Genomic DNA, 16,840 nt, shown 5'->3' with positions numbered 1-16,840 from the left:
TCATTTTTAGTTACTAATAAATAAATAAATAAATAAACAAAAAAACATTTGTCTAACTCTAAAATTGGACGACCTTTGTAGCTATTAATTTGTAATTAATTAATATCCTAACAATTAATATTCTTTATATAGTAGCTTCAACATCTTGAATATTTTGTGAGTTAATGTGTAATTGAAGAAAACAAAAGATTAATTATACCGCAATTGGCTATATATAGATGAAAAGGTTAAATATTAAATATTGCAATTAGGAAAAAAAAAAGACATGATTACATGTTTAGATATATCATTATAATGTCGCACTGTCAGATCCCATAGATACGTCGATTGTTATTTTACTTCAATAATAATTATTGATTAATATAAATATTTGATATTAATAATTATTATAATTATTGGTCATTGAGACGATGCATGATATAATTATAATTAATTTATTAAAAGAAAAAAGAATTGAGATATTGCGAAAGATGAGTACGTAGTCACGTTCATATCTACTGCTATAACAAATTAATCATTGTTTGTGAGAAATGATCCAAAAGAATTATTACATTAATATTATTGTCCGTAGTTGGCTTTTTCCATTGTATTTATTCGAAAGAAGGTTCACATGATCACAAGTAAAAGTTGTCAACTTTCCAGCAAATCCTTCCATTCCAGTGGGGTTGACTTTGCATTATCATTATTAAAAAATATATATAATTTTGATTTTCATCTGTTTTTTTATAATATTTTTTAAAAAAAAATAAAATAATCACAATGGATTAATTAAAAAACTAGAAAAATCTGTTCAATTGAAAAATTAAGATATATTTAAAGCAACTGATATTTATTTATTTTGAATTGGTGAGACAAAATTAAATTTGAAGAGTAAAATAGTCAAATGGGGATGGGGTGCAGATTGGATCTCATTCACGTGCGAATCCAAACCGGCGCTAAATTTTCGTATTGATCATTAGGGAATAATTACATGAAACTCCCGCAAAAATATATTTATTTATATTTTCCTTTTCACGGTCAAAACTACCAAATAAATAAATAAATTTTGAAAAAAAAATCAACATACGCAGTTGATTTTACGTGTACACTTTATTCATGAACAGCCCAAAACTGCCAAACGCACTCACCATACCAATGCCCAATGTCTAGCAACCCATGCTTGACCTTGATTGGTGATTGGCTTGTTTTTCCATGGAATAATACGGTAGCGTTTAATTTTATAATGATATCATAAATTGCTTATTGATAAAAACATTACATTTTACATTATTCTTTATATTATTCTAAGATACTAAACTGATTACATATATTAATAATTTCACACAAAATACAATTGAGAAATTTATCAATAAAAATTTAGATTTATGCATGCTATAAAATTTCTTCCTAGGAAATATGAGTTGTGAATAAAATTCCAAAATAGGGTCAAATATTTTCTTGTCTGTTATGAGTTTGTTTTTTCTTTGAAATGAATTGTTAAACATTTGGTCAACACTGAGAATCTGGTCTTTAATTGGAGTAGTACCTAAACAGACTTTTATCGAGGCATTTTCACATGGTTTGGACTCTTCTCTAGGAATAACAAATCAATTCCGTGCTACATTATTATTATTATTATTAATTGGGCTGTTGATTTTTGCAAGTTTTTATTTTTGGCTATTTGCGAGAATTTCAGGCACTGATGAAGCGCAATTCAATAATATATTGATTTTTTTTTCTAGTGGTATTAAGATATAATTCTCTTTATTTCTGAACAATTTGAACTCTTAACTTTTTTACTTATTAATCCGCAATGCTCTTTGTATTTTTAATTTGGATAAAAAATCATGGAATACCAAATAAATTTTAACAGTAGTTCTTGGTTAATTTTATATTGATAATTAATATATATTAATTATTAATTTATAATATAATTATAATCGACTCATAATATATATATATATATATATATATTAAATATTATAGACAAATCAAATTGAGCAGATAATACATGATGTGCAGTTTAGTTAAATTGAATTAGATCCGCATAAAAGTAGGTGAACATTCATCTGTTTCAATCCCTCCCCTATTTTGGAAATATGATGGTTTTACCATGTCTCTTAATATTATATAATTCAATTTAATATTTTGAAATAAAATCTTATATTGCTTTATTTTTTTTTTAATTGAAAAAAACCTCTATAAGAACTTTATATTTGAAGTTTGTTTAAATATTTAAAGTTGACTTGAGGAAGGCCGAAATGGGCCACAGCGCGCATAATTATCGTGGCACTTTGGGCCTTATGGGCCCAGAAACCCTATCACCTGTATATTAGGCACCTCCGTTCTACCTTTTTCTTTTCTGTTTATCCAACATATCTGACAAATACTTTATATTTTTATGCTTCTTTGGAAATTAATTGAAAATTTATAAATTTTACTATAATTTTTAATTTAATATATATAGTTTTACTATAAGCTAATTTAATATAATTTAAAAATTCAAAATATAAAAAAAAAGTAAGTTGTTAATTGATATCTATACTTAAGTATTCTTTATCTCTTAAAATTTAAATAAAAATTAAAAAGTTTAAATAGAAATTTTGCTCCTCTGAGCTAAAAATAAATACTATGCTTTAACTTTACGTTTTCATAAAATTATTTGTACCTTTTTTCTTCTTTATAAATTTATCTTTAATTACTTTAGGCTCCAACATTTTGATCTACAACTATGAATCTAAAGATCTACAACCATTTTTAAAAATCGAAAATCGAATCGGACGTGCTCAGTTTAGTTCGGTTAAAATCAAACTCGGTTTATTTTTTTTTTTGGTTTTTTAACTGAAAAAATTGATTTTTTTAAAAATATATATATAAATAATTTTAGTATTTTTTCAATTTTGTTAAAAAATACATGTACAAAAATATCAAATCTAAAAAGTAAAATGTAAATTCGTGATAAAATTCATATGATTATATTAAAAATTTATTTACAAAAAGATTATCATAATGTACTAAATTGTTGATTAAGCTTATTATCCGATAACATAAACTAAAATAGTAAAATACCATATTTTAAATATTTAAATAATAAAGAATTGAAAATTGAGGAACGAGTTAGAAAAAAAAAAGAGTGGACAAAGAGTAAAGTTAAAAGTAAAATATATAATATACTATATAATAATATATATAAATTTCATTTTCGAGTCACCAACGGTGAAAAAAAAACCAATCGAAAAATTGAATTTTTTTTAATAAAACCGAAAAATTTCGGTTGGATTTTCGTTGGGACCAAATTTTCGGTTGGATTCAACATATTTAATTGAATTGTGAACAGCCGTAAATGGCAGTAGCCCTCAAACAATTACAAGAGACATATGTATATTTGTCCCCACTAAGATTGTAGAGGTTGAAGTTAGTGCTACTAAGCTCAACATGTACCAAGTACACATACATGTACTTTAATGTCCTTTTCGTAAAAGTTCAAGATTCCCACATATCCTAAGAAGTGTCCTATCTTCTTACAATGTGTGTTTCAATGTCTTTTTGTTGTCAAGAAATCAAGGACCATGATGGGCTCAAAGAGGTGTATTGCACCATTGACTCAAAAGGCATTTTCGATGGTGATGGAGGAGAAATTGGAGATGTCATGGAGATTTACTATCACACATCCCCTTGTTGAAACGAATGGATGAGGAAAGTGTTGACAACTTCTTTGAGTTGTTTGCTTATGTGGATTGACAAAAGCATTGGATGGGGACAATTCATTCCAAGTCAAGTTTGAAAAAAAGATGGATTCTTGAAATTTAAATTTAAGGTTAACCTCATTTTCTTTCTTAAAACTTCTTAAATGTTCTGTTTATATGAATTTTGTGCAAAGAAATAAACGTTGAAATCATCAGATAAATTGTAAATATAAAATTTAGGATTAATTGCACTTGAATCTTCTCCAAAAAATGTAAAATTACACCTTTCCCTAAAAAAGTTTTGAAAATACATTTACACTCAACTTCCTTCTACTAAGATATGAACGGAAAATATTGACATTAGCAGCATAAATTACATAAATATTTAATTTTATCCCTCATTTATAAGAGTTTCCTATTTTGATTCTCTTCTTTGACTGAACAATTTTATATTTTCACAATCTCAAGAAAAAAAAAAATGATGGCTTAAAAATGTAAAAACCATTGATATCAATCATACTTCATTTACATGCATGCATCTCCATTCTTAACCAGCCCTTTTCTCCTGTTTCATACAATGTCTCTACTTCTAACTTAGTATTTTGTTTAAAGAATAGTGTCAAACAATCCACATGTTTCAATTTTACATGTATCTCGATCATGACTTCTTCAACGCTATATACTCCACAAATCAATCGTCGTCTACGGACGAAAAATCAGGCTCTGCTGGCTTCTGCAGCGATCCCACCGTTCCAGAACCAGAATCGCTATGCTTATGGTGGACGCCTCTCCTGCTTGCAGCCAATCTTGCTGCATAAACAGAAAATCCTGAACCAGGAGCAGGGCTTTCTTTCTCCGCTCCTGCTCCATTAGATGTTTCCGTTTCCATCACTAGGCTCTCCAAAGCCCTCAACTCAGCAGCACTCTTCCGTTTTTTATACCTCCGCCATGCTGCCTGGACGAAACACGCGGCCCAAGCTCTCCACTGGTGGGAGTAGAATCGGAACTTGTGCCTCAGTTGTTTGCTGTGGAGTCGTCTGAACTGAGCAGCCACGAATTTTAGGTCCTCTGCCCTGAGAGCAAATGCTTCTACTTCGGAGATGGCTTTCACTGTGCGGGTGGATGATGGAAGGATGACGCTCGGACGAGGGTCGAGCGCCCACGTCAGGAGCTCCTCGCCGCAGAAGTCACCAGGACCGATGCGGCATGAATTGAAGAAACCAGTCCGGCCACCGTTGGTTGTGTAGGAGTCGAGATTCCCTCGGATTATGAATAACATTTCGTTCACAGGATCTCCCTCTCGCATTAGACATGTTCCTTGTGTGCATAAGGCCGGTTTGAGCCTCTCGCATATTGCATCCAGCATCCGCTCGTCCATTTGATCGAACAGTGGAACCTGTTGTCAAGAGAGAAGGATCATTTTCTCGATTGCCTCAAATAAACTTATGTGTTTTGAATAGGCCGAGATTGATTTTGGTTTGAACATTAACCTTATCAAAATGTCTAATAAACTCTGCTCTAATATTTAGAATTATTCTAGCATACTACTTAACACTCTGTAAAAAGCAAGAAAAAGAATTAAAAAATTTGATGACTAACCCGTCGAACTAGATCATAACAGAGATGGCGTTTAATGTCTCTCCGGAGATCCAAAGGAAGTCCTTTGAGCAGAGCTTCCTCATCAACTCCTCTTGTCGCTGCCCATTTATACTGATCATACTTCCGCACAGACTGCCTTAACTCTTGCGGTAGCTGCCTGTGATGCATCCACTGTTCAGTATCAGTTCTCTTGATTCTCCATTCCTCTAGTCGAACAGTCGTCGATTGAAGGTATGTCTGCCACAACAACGTGTATCAGCATTTCGAAAAGTAATCTGAATATCGAGTGTAATAACTTTTGCATTGAAGGGTAATTGAGTTGAGGTATATCTGCAGACTTACTTGCATGTTTCCTATGAGCAAGGCAAACAGAACCAGACCAAGAGTCGCAATAATGATGGCAAACATAATTTCTCCAACGTAGGTGCTCGTACCAAGATTTTGTCCCAGAGAACTGCAAAAATCATATACTTACTCAGTAATCTACATCCAAGAATTATGTACTCCTTGATGTCTGAGGTACAAGAACATAATTCTATCGTACCTGAGGTTCTTCAACCCCCACCACAGACAGTAGAAGTACTTATTGAAAAACTTAGCGGTTGTAACCTCAGCCATTACAGCATCTCCATAAATACCAAAAGGGTAAAGGCTGTTTTCAGGATTGCATCGATTTGTGATGTTGCTCGACCGGAACCAGGCATTTCTTGCGCTGTCCGCAACCCTACGGCAGTCAAAGTACTTGTACTGACAGGATGGACTCTCAAGATTGCAGGAGTGTCTCCAGCAAGCTTCTTGCCTCTCAATTGCAAGAAGGTACCAAGAAGCTCCTAAAATCTGGAATTTTAAAACGATGTTAGGCTCTGGGATCAACAGAAGAATGCTTTCTGGGACGAGCTCAAGATAGTTCCTTTTACTTACATGGCTTGCTAACATGTAGAGCATCAAATTATAAGCAGCTCCAGCCCATGCTGTTTCTGTGACAACACCGGTAGCCTTGACAATTTGCGACGAAAGTGGAAATATAAGAAAAAGCCTCGGAATATATTGGAATATGATAATGAACCTCAGGACGTTTTTCGTGTTCATCATTGTCGATCCCCTCAGGTTAGGGATAACAGCCCAAATCAACACCTACACAACACAGACAAGTATAAGGCTTTGTATCACCAGAATCACACAAAAAGACAGCAACTAAAATGAATTCATATGTCGAACCTGAGGTAGCGGAAGAGCAGCAATAGCATCGATCCAGAAATACCTTCGGAAGTATCTCGAAGCGATTTTTGAAGAGTCTATTACAAGCTCTCCTCGGCCAAAAACGCGAGAAGAAGGGGCCACATATGCAGTGCGAAAACGAATATAAATCTGAATCATGTAAAAGATATCTGCTACTGATCTTACAATTGTTAGGATAACCTCAAGAGTGAAACCGATGTCTATGCAAATGTCTTTCTTTACCACTGGCAAGTAAAAGAAGAGAGGGTCGACGAACAAAGACACCAAACAAGCTATCAAGAAAATCTTGTTCCATCGACGAACAGTAGGTCCTCGAGGATCTAGTATCTTTTTCTTCACTCTCTCATAGTCCTCCGAGAAGACTCGGGACAATACTTTAGCTTTCAATGATTTGCTGCCGCTGTTACCCGACTTTTCACCCTTCTTGGAGCTCGACTCCGCTACTCGTGTTCCATCTATTTTATACTTAACTTTGATCACATTTTCGCCGTTGGCTATTGGGAGTTTTGAAAATTCAACATCATCATGGAATCTGCAAGACAAACTCATACTTATGACCTCCTTGATTGTAATAAATCCATAGTAAAACATTAGCAGAAGGACAGAATTTCCAAGAATTTGATGAAAAACAGAGTTGAGAATGCAATAAAGCACACCTTACAGATCTTGAATTAGTATAAGCCATGGCACTTGATCACAAGAACTTGCTGTTGCTATAAATAGATAATTTGATCTGTCGGACGAGAAACGTTGAGAAGTTTGTTAATATCAAGCCAAATACGGGCCGAAAACGACAATCAGCGGATTCATAGCCACTGGGAAAAAGACAATAGCTGTGTTTTGATTCAGAAGAAATCATGTGAGGAAATAAAAGCTATCTTCAACTCCTAGAGTATCAGACCCTCTTATTTCTTTTCTTTTCAGACCCAAAAGTCAGGTCAAACATGTGACCGCTTCCGTTAATTTCCTACCATTTTTTTGTCAATTCTTAAAACCCCTTTTACTGGGATGTCAACTTTTCAAGTTTCATGCTGTAGTTGAACCAGAATCAGTCAAAGCCGTGAACTGTTTCTTTCTTCACTCAATGTAGCATGGGACACGGTACAATTCATAAAAATTGGACATTTTTGCACAAAATGGACAATTACATACATGTTCAAAACCAGAGGAAAACTCAACGCCCAAAATCAAGAACGGCCCAGTTATTACAGTAAATCAATAAAAGAATATAACACAAATAGACCCTCATCAGATAAAGATAACTAAGACATGTTTCTTGTTCAAGAATCCAAGAAAAACCAATCAAGGGATAAAGAAAACTCACAAGCATTTTGCATAGCAAAACTATTCTTTCCAATTCTTGCTGATCAGCTCTGCTGTTTCTCTTTCTGGGGCTTTGTTTCTCTCTCTAAACCAAAAAAGAGTAATCCTTGAGAACCCACCAAAAAAGAAGAAAACAAGAAGATGGGTCAAATTTATAACAAAAAGAACTGTTAAATTTGAGGGGGTTTTTTAATTAGGACAATAAAGTCTCCATCTCTCCTTGTTCTTGCCACCCCAGAAATTCATCAGTTTTTCCTTGTTTCTGAAGGAGACAACAGCGTAAATACAGATTTATCAATTCATAATCTATGTACAGTGCATGGGTGTATGTATTTGTGTATACATATATCTATTGTGTGTAGTGTGTGTGTGTGTGTGTGAGAGAGAGAGAGAGAGAGAGAGAGAGAGAGAGAGAGAGAGAGAGAGAGAAGAAAGAGAGAGAGAGAGAGAGAGAGAGAGAGAGAGAGAGAGAGAGAGAGAGAGAGAAGAAAGATTGTGTAACAGTATCACATATCTGTCCAGACTAGAGAAGGTTGAGAATGGGGTGGATGGAAGAAGGCAGCCAGCAAGCAGCAGGAGCTAGCCTTTAATTGTGCTTTTATTTAATTCTATTTCTCCCGGTTATACTAAATTTATTATTCACAAACATTTAATTGTTTGTAAAGATCCGAGGTGTTGACTAACTTGGACTCCCCACCTATCCCGTGTTGCCACGTGCATCTTGGTTACAGGAAGTCGGTATTTTGTACTACACCTAACCTACTAATTACTAACATTAATGACTACAATCAATTTAACTTGTCTTTTTTAATAGTTTTGTCCCAAATAAAACAACATCATATGTTTATATATATGTGTGTACTAATTGGATTCTTATGAGTGGAAATAAAGGGATGTACTCGGTTATTAATTGTTCAATTAAATTAAAATTTCAGTTATTAGATTATAAGAGGTTTTTAGACATTTACAAATTATTAAAAGAAATAATATTTCTGAAAATTTGGACACATTTGTCACTTGGCTTGACACTGATCCCATATTGGATGACCATCTTATTAAAATCTTTTGGACATAAAATGAGTTTTGAATGTAGAATGCTCACTTGATTTGAAAGACGATGATTTAATATCACTAATCACATGTTTTAAAAAATATTTTACAAAAATGGAACTAATAAGAATAGGGGTTATGACTTGTGTTTTTCCATCATATATTTAATCCTGGTCCCAAACAACGTTGGAGAACAAGAATGAAGAGGAAATAGAAATACATGTATGTATGTATGTGTTGCATGGAATGGGATAATAATGGACTATATATATATTTATGAATGGGAAAACAATTGTCAAAGGAAATTGAAGGATGATTTATCCGAGTTTGACTAACAGAGGAGTTGAGGGTTTTTTTCAACTTTGGATATTTCCCTATCTCAATAATTCAATTCAAGTACTTCTATATATATATATATAAGTTCATGTACCTTCATTAATTATTAATCATTCACACGCTCAATTCAAATATTGTATGATCCTTTCCTAATATTTTTTTTTTTAAAAAGAAGAAAACATATGGAGCTTCTAGCATTTTCTTTTTTTAATTAAAGCTTTGATTCAAAGAAGTAGCTGGAGGCAACGGGAAACTTATTTCCCTATTAAATGAAAATTATAATATTATTAATTATTATTGCTTTTATATATTTTTTTTAATGTACGTGTATATACTAAATGACATATATCTAATTAGTTTTTTTTTTTTTTTGAAAGAAGGATCAAAATTGATTCCTCTTCCCCGACTCTAGAGTTCAAACATGTGACCTTGCATTCATTAGTTAACATATCCAATCCTCAAAGTTTTGTAAACGAGGTCTTGACTCAATGGTAAGTTTAAGATCCAAAACTCTTTGATGGATGAAAGATCTTGGGGTTAAATCATGTATATGTGGGTATTTTTTTACTTTTTATAATAGTTTATAGATTTAATGTGTATTTGTTAGGTTTTGATATATTAAATTTTTTATATTTTAATGTATTGAACGATACAAATGGTCGCTTCTTTGAGAGGAAAAAAAAACAAAAATTCTTATGCTTTTGGCATATTTCCTAATAATCGAATAATTAGTGGTGAGTAAGAAGCAATCTACTTTAGACTAACCCAAAAAAAAGTAGCATTTTGGCATAGGAAAAAAAAGGGAAAAGTATCAATATCTTTTTGTTAGTGTTGGAATAAAAGCTATCTTCTAGAAATCGGAACTTGGGTGTGGAATATGTTGAGCATAAGGCTTGAAAGAAGTTGAGTTCCAACAACTGTTGACATAGTGTTGGTGGCTTATGTCATAGATACCCCCATTCTCCTCATCCCTTCACCAAAGAGGGCAAAGTTTGTTAGGATTATTGCATATGCTCTTGTGTATCCAGTAGACTTGGCAATGGGTTGCACCTAAATTAGAGTTTTGTTATTAGTAGGACTTATTTAATTTTATGATATCAGTTGGATTTTGATCTTATCAGAGCGGTACAGATCTAATTAAACTCAGCCAATCAATTTATTATGGCATCTATAATCATGTCAATATTGTTAAAATTGATATCTCTGTATTTAAATATAGATATAGTGAGTTAGGGTGTAAATACATATTTATTGTGACATCGAACATCTCTATCCTCACGAGATTGTACAAACGTATTTGGGGATTGAATACCGGCGTAGCATCAGAGTACAAATCATGAGATGTGAGTGTACAAACAAATAAGGTAGACATAAAGGACAAGGATAGGGGTGAAGAGTTGTAGCTTGTGGTTGGATTTGAGCAAGTGGAGATGTGCGACAGTTTGCGTAAATTTCAAGATTATGAATGAGGGAGGGACGGCAGTGTAACTGGATCTGATCCGGCAACCATTGCTGGGCTGAGGCCCCAGTGACAGATGTTCAGCAATCTGCATTTAAACCCCTGCCCCCTAACATACACGCACAAAATTAAGCCCACCCTCACCTTCCCCACCTCTCTCTCTCTCTCTCTCTCTCTCTAGATTATAAATATATATTGAACTGAATATAATTGATTGAGCAAACAAAAATTTATAAATGTTGTCATAATTTGATGGCGAGTTCGATAAGACTGCTGAAGCCTCGTGGGCCCGTATAACCTAGCTCTGGGTCAGAGTTTTACAAAGCATAAATCCAATTTCCACCTCAAGGAAAAGTACATCACCAAGTTAGAAATTCACTGGCTTTGAGCAAGTAGCATGTCATGTGAAACATCATAATCAAAGCTAAAACCTTGGATTGTTTATAGAAAAAGCTAGCAAAATTAAGGAGCAGCAATGATGTTAAAACATGAAATTTTCACAAATTGTTATGTCCAGTGTGGAGCTAATTAATTTTATGATCTATACTATGGGAGAACGTACTCTAATCCTGTGGACCAGAAGCAGCTTCTTTCAGACATGATCTCATGATCTTCCCAAGCTTAGAACAAGCATCGAGGCATAACTGCATTGCCTGCATAGAAAATAGATTAGGTTCATCACAGTACCGAATATTTAGTGTTCAATCTACAAGCCTGATATATTCTTTTACATTTTCAAACTTTAAAAGATGGAAAAACTAATAGCAATTGAATTCATATAAAGAACTTTAGCTATGGGCATAGCATATCTTCCTTTTAGCAGCATAATGCAGTGATAATATTGAAGTAACTTAAGATAATGCTCTTTGTTTGTGCCATTGCTGAGAACAGTAATAGTTGCACCACGTATATTTCTCAACTGAAAAGATCAGTGAGATAACATGCTTCCATTACCTCATGTATCTTTGGTGTCGACCACTCTCCCGTGACAGTCATCTGTGTCACCTCATTACGTGATGGCATGCAAGTAATCATTAGACTTCCGTCTTGATAGCTTTCTTCTTCTGATACAGGGTCAATGAGAAGATTCTTCCCAATACATGACTGACATGAATAGTGAGATGGTAAGATGCAATGTGAAGTTATTCATTTAAAAGTACTCAGTCGTAAAGGGCCAATGGTTTGTAATCATAACTAAAGAAGTTCACTGGGTGTTTATCCACCAAAAATGTAAAACGAAGAAGAGACTTTGTGTAAGTGAAATCACAACACGGCGGCAATTTATGAATCAGCTGGGTAAAGAAAAATCCAGAACCATTTCATAGGCCGAGCTCCGGAATTCACCATCTAGGTGGTGGTAAATATTGCAAACTTCCCAAGAATTAGATGAACCTTTCTAATAAGGATCTAATGTAGGTCATTTTTAAGGCATGCATTATGGATAAATTATGGTAGTGAAGTTGTTAATTGTCCCAGCCAAAATGCAAGAGCTTCTACCAGAAACCCCATTAGGGCAGCTACCGATAAAAATACAGAAAGATCTCTATAGTGTGAGTGGGAAAAGGAGATCTACTGTTAGAAACTTTACAGCCAAGCAACCCAGTGAACAATTTCACACTAGACAAAGTGAATGCAACATCAATGAACTATTCAGAGGACTTCTTTTGGCATCATGACATCATTTGTGCTGCTTCTGTTGCAAAAAACATCACTCTATCACAGGATTGACCATCTAAAGGCGCAGTATTCTTCATAATAATGGTGTGGGTCTGGGAGTTTGGCAATTCATTCAAAACTCAAAAACCGTTGGCGTGTCAAACACAACTTCTTTCAAATCCAATTCTCCAAGATCAGGTTTAAGGACCCAATTCCATTAAAATTTATGTTCCTCAAACTATGTCAAACTCATGATTATTGTCATTTCTTAACATATAGGTATAATCATTCAGGTTTATTCTGAATAAAAGTTTGAGCTATTTTTATCCTACACCCATCCAATAGAAAGTAAAGGACAACTACAACCGGAAGCAACATAAAGATGGCGATTTTACGTCTGAATCTCTCCAGGGGCCTGATCCAATAGTAAAATTTGTTGTGCGAGATTGCATCCAGTTGAGAGTAGAGAAAAGCGGTTATGCTGTTTCTCACTTCTTTAAGAAATTGGCCACATGGAATTATAAGGTTAAAACGGTAGGTTAAAAAGTTATACATACCACTGAAACAGAGGCAACCATGTCATATAACATTATTCCTGCATCTGCTAAAGCAAGACTGGCACATGTTGTAATTACAGGGAGATCACCTGCAGCAATAGTATATGCTTTTCATAAGCACGAGGCAAACTGTCTAAAAGTCAGTGGCATAGAAGTGGAAGTCACAATTGCATATTTAACATTAGCTTGACACAGCATCAGATGGAAAGAAAACTCAACAAAGTATCTTAATATATGAGATCAGATTTTCTTGTGCTACTATCTAGGTCATCGACCTCGTATACTTCAGTCACTTATAGTAATCAAAGAAGGAAAGAAAACAAAAATCACAGAAAAATTTCACTTGACTACAATTTGCCAGTTATGTCAACTGTCAAGTGTAAACGACTAATCACTCCCTGAGAAAGAGAAGCAGTAAAGATGTTGATTCAAAAAAATTTAAATCCATTAATGTCATAAGCATAGCCAAAAGCTTGTCGAACAGAAGCTCAAGGTTATACTTACTTCCTCCAGATTCCAATACCAAAGCAAACACATCAACAGTTGTCTTTGGAAAAGATTTCAGTATAATGGCACCCTCCAGAGCTTTGTGAAGCATTGAGGAAAGGTCCTTGGTTTCTGGAGCCTGGCAAACAGATATCATGATGCTCAGATATATAAGTTTACTATGGAGTAAGAAAACGAAAAGAGGAGGATAGATGAGCATCCAAATGAGAAGCAGATTAACCTGACCACGAATTGGAGTAGCAAAAGTTGTATAACTGACATTACAATTCAAACGCCCTGTGTCACTATACATCATTGCTTTTTTACTTTCCCTGGGGCCAAATCTGCATGGATAAAACCATTCCAAAAGTTTCAGCATGCTCCATGATGGCAGATAATATTTAGAAAGAATTTGAAAATCAAAGATCCAGAATACCTTTCTTGTTGCTTCAAGACACTCCCCAAAACACATTTTTTTTAATAAAATCACTCCTGACGGGCTTTGGAATATGACGCAGCATTACAGCTCACTAATATTTTATATCATAGTCTATCCCTCATGCTCCATCACACCCACCCCAATCAAACTTCAAAGTGAAGCCCTCGAGTCTCAAGAAATATTTTCTGAGGTTTCTTAAAGGCAAATCAATAACTAAAAAGCTAAAGAAAAGAAAGAGATATCAATTTCTCTATCTTTTCAAAGCAAGAAAAGGTGGAGTAGAGAAATGGAGAAATGAGTAGCCAAAAGAAGTCATGTAATATTGGAACTTTCACTTTAACCATTTCCTACCTCCGGGCACAACAAAGGAACTTAGTAAAATGACAAAGAACAGACAAAGGATATATAGACATAAAGCTTGCTACTATGATAAAGAGATTCAAGCGATCTTCCATTATTTTCCCCATTTTTCATGATAGGTTTCGTCCTTCCAACAGACGTTCCCGATCTTCGAACAAGATTTTTGTGGAAAAACAAATACGAGCAACCATCATTTTGAAAATGGAAAGACTGTCGACTCATACTTAGAACATAGAATTTTCATGAAACAAGCATGCACCAATATGGAGGTCTAGCAACTTCAATCACAATAATAGACCGTCTATCAAATAAAGCATGTACTTACACAGATACAATGACCTTTGTGTTCCCAAATTCTGCATAAGCAGACCCTGAAGCAGAATTCACTGCCCCAGTCCTTAGAACTGCAGAAATAAACCAAAATGTACCGATAAGTCTAAATACTGCAAGAACATCATGTAAACTATCCTACAAAGAACTGATATCAAACTTAAAATGGCATAGTTAAATAAGATGTGCCAAAAACCAAAGATAGAGAGAAAAGGAAAACAAACATGGAAACAGACTGAAGTCACAGGAATAACTTCAGAATTCCTGGTCTCTGATTTCAAGTCTAAAACTATCCAAAGCTCACCCCACTTAACAAATAACCTTATCAGTTTGAGATATTATAAACATAATAATTGTTGAAATTCTGGAAATTCAATTTCAAAGAAGCACTTGATTCTTTTTCCAATTTATGTTTATTTTCTACTTTATAGGGCTCCAAAGTCATTATTCTCCTCTCCTAATGAACAAACTAGCCCCCAACCCAAACCAAGAAAGAGGATTATTGAACGGCCAGACATGGAAAGATTGCAACTGCATTTTTCGCATCACTGAATAGTGATTTGACAAAACAATGAAAATAAAATGCTAAAGACATTATGTTGAATTTAGAATGGTTTACACATAGAATGCTTGCGTTTCGAACAGCAATTAAATCATTATTCATCACTCTACAGTTCCGCAATGAAATTTGTCCTCCACGAATCTACATGTGCGAATGTAAATGAGAAAACCCACCAAACTTCATAGTCAGTAGCTGAATACTACATCATGGATCAGCTCAATGGCACTTGAGAGTTACTACGAAGAAGAAAATCATTCCACAACACCATACACAAAACACAACACTCAAAATGCGCAATTTCAAACACACAAACAGAGAAGGGGTAAAGACAGTACTACAATGCTTAACAAGCGAATAGGATCACCAATAGTTTTACAATAAAATCGCACGTTCGTACACAAAGACATACACCTATACGAACAAAGATTGCACATAATGATGCTCACATGCCGGGCGGCACTGGTGAGGGCCGCGGCCATCGGGTCGGACCCAATCGGAGTCCGTCAGAAAAGAAGGCCTCTTCTTCTTCTGACCGCTCAGCGACGGCGAATATGTCGTCGGCGTAGCGCTTGATTTTCCGGCCATCCGTCTTCTTGCTATCAGTCTCTGTGGGTGTTGGTGGGGGACGGAGAAGTGAAGGAGGGAGGTGGCTGTGGCTCGCTTTTTGTGTCTTGTGCGAGGTTTTGAATTAGGAAGCCATGCGATGGGAACCTTCAATTCCACACACAATATTAAAACTTATTCAAATAAGGTCCTTTATTTTAAGGAAATACCACTTTGCACCCACTTTGCAGGGTATTCGGTACTCTTGACTGCTTTTATTTATTATTATTACTGCATAAATTTTAATTATTATAATTAATATATTAATTAGTAGTATCAAATATTTATAACTAGGGATTATTATGCTGCCTCCGTGAGGTTTATTCTAATTATATATACACATATTGTGGTTTCAAAAATTATATGTAGTATTTTTGGGATTTGCTTCCATTTAATAAATAAATCTATCTGTTAATTAAAATTCACCAAATTCGATGATATTAATAAAAAAATTGGATAAAAATTTATATTTATCCCCCGTGGACTTATACTAATTTATTGTTGGTCAAATAAATTTTTTTATGATCAAATTATACTTCTACATGTGTGAAATTCATATGATGAGATATATTTTTACCGTTATAACAATAGTTTAGTCACAAAAAATTAATTAAATTTGTAATAAATCAGTAATAAATCAATCGAGTTAATTATCAAATTTCAATAATTTTTTTATTAGTATCAACATATTCAGTAAATTTTGATTAACGGAATAACCTATTTGTTAGACGGAATCAAATTTTAAAGGTAATAAATATAATTTTTGAAACCATAGAGAGTCTATGTGTAATTTAATCAAACATCAGCGGAGGAGAGTATAATTATCTTTTATAACTAATTAATAATTACTATTACAATAAACTACTGGCTATTATTAAAATATGAATAAAACTCATGATCTCATGGTTCGGGGCCTCAAATTCCACAAACTAATCTATGTCTCCTGGACAACTACTTTTAGTTATTTATTTTTCTACAAAAATGATGATAGATAATTATGTCAAAATTTTAATTCATAACTATTTAAGTTACAAATAATAATATAAAAATAAATTATGATAATAAACTGAAGGGATATAATTCATTAATTTAGGTATATTCTTAGAAGGGTAAATTGCGTAACACCCCCTTTCTTATATTGCACCAAATTGTTCTGTGTTAATTTTATAAGTAAAA

The 16,840-nt window shown here is 33.9% G+C and overlaps 2 protein-coding genes across 3 annotated transcripts; both read right to left on the bottom strand.

The window, feature by feature from the left end:
* On the bottom strand, window positions 4,148–8,256 carry LOC105170282 (protein CNGC15b). Of its 2 annotated transcripts, XM_011090970.2 has the most exons (8): window positions 7,828–8,256; window positions 7,160–7,236; window positions 6,483–7,035; window positions 6,186–6,398; window positions 5,809–6,101; window positions 5,607–5,718; window positions 5,265–5,501; window positions 4,148–5,061 (listed from the first exon to the last, which is right to left on the bottom strand). In XM_011090970.2, the coding sequence occupies exons 2-8, from the start codon at window positions 7,186–7,188 to the stop codon at window positions 4,357–4,359; spliced, it is 2,142 nt and encodes a 713-aa protein (XP_011089272.1). In that variant the 5' UTR covers window positions 7,189–7,236; window positions 7,828–8,256; the 3' UTR covers window positions 4,148–4,356. The 2 variants fall into 2 exon arrangements, with proteins under 2 accessions (XP_011089272.1, XP_020552484.1); XM_020696825.1 differs by having other exon boundaries at window positions 5,809–6,398.
* On the bottom strand, window positions 10,940–15,776 carry LOC105170281 (exosome complex component RRP41-like). The gene is made up of 7 exons (XM_011090969.2): window positions 15,508–15,776; window positions 14,495–14,573; window positions 13,612–13,714; window positions 13,389–13,509; window positions 12,885–12,973; window positions 11,626–11,775; window positions 10,940–11,324 (listed from the first exon to the last, which is right to left on the bottom strand). The coding sequence occupies exons 1-7, from the start codon at window positions 15,644–15,646 to the stop codon at window positions 11,235–11,237; spliced, it is 771 nt and encodes a 256-aa protein (XP_011089271.1). The 5' UTR covers window positions 15,647–15,776; the 3' UTR covers window positions 10,940–11,234.

The sequence above is a fragment of the Sesamum indicum genome, linkage group LG9 (assembly GCF_000512975.1).
Source record: "Sesamum indicum cultivar Zhongzhi No. 13 linkage group LG9, S_indicum_v1.0, whole genome shotgun sequence".
Classification (NCBI taxonomy): domain Eukaryota; kingdom Viridiplantae; phylum Streptophyta; class Magnoliopsida; order Lamiales; family Pedaliaceae; genus Sesamum; species Sesamum indicum.
Note: the sequence above shows the minus strand (reverse complement) of the source record. Positions and strands in the feature narration are given on the sequence as shown.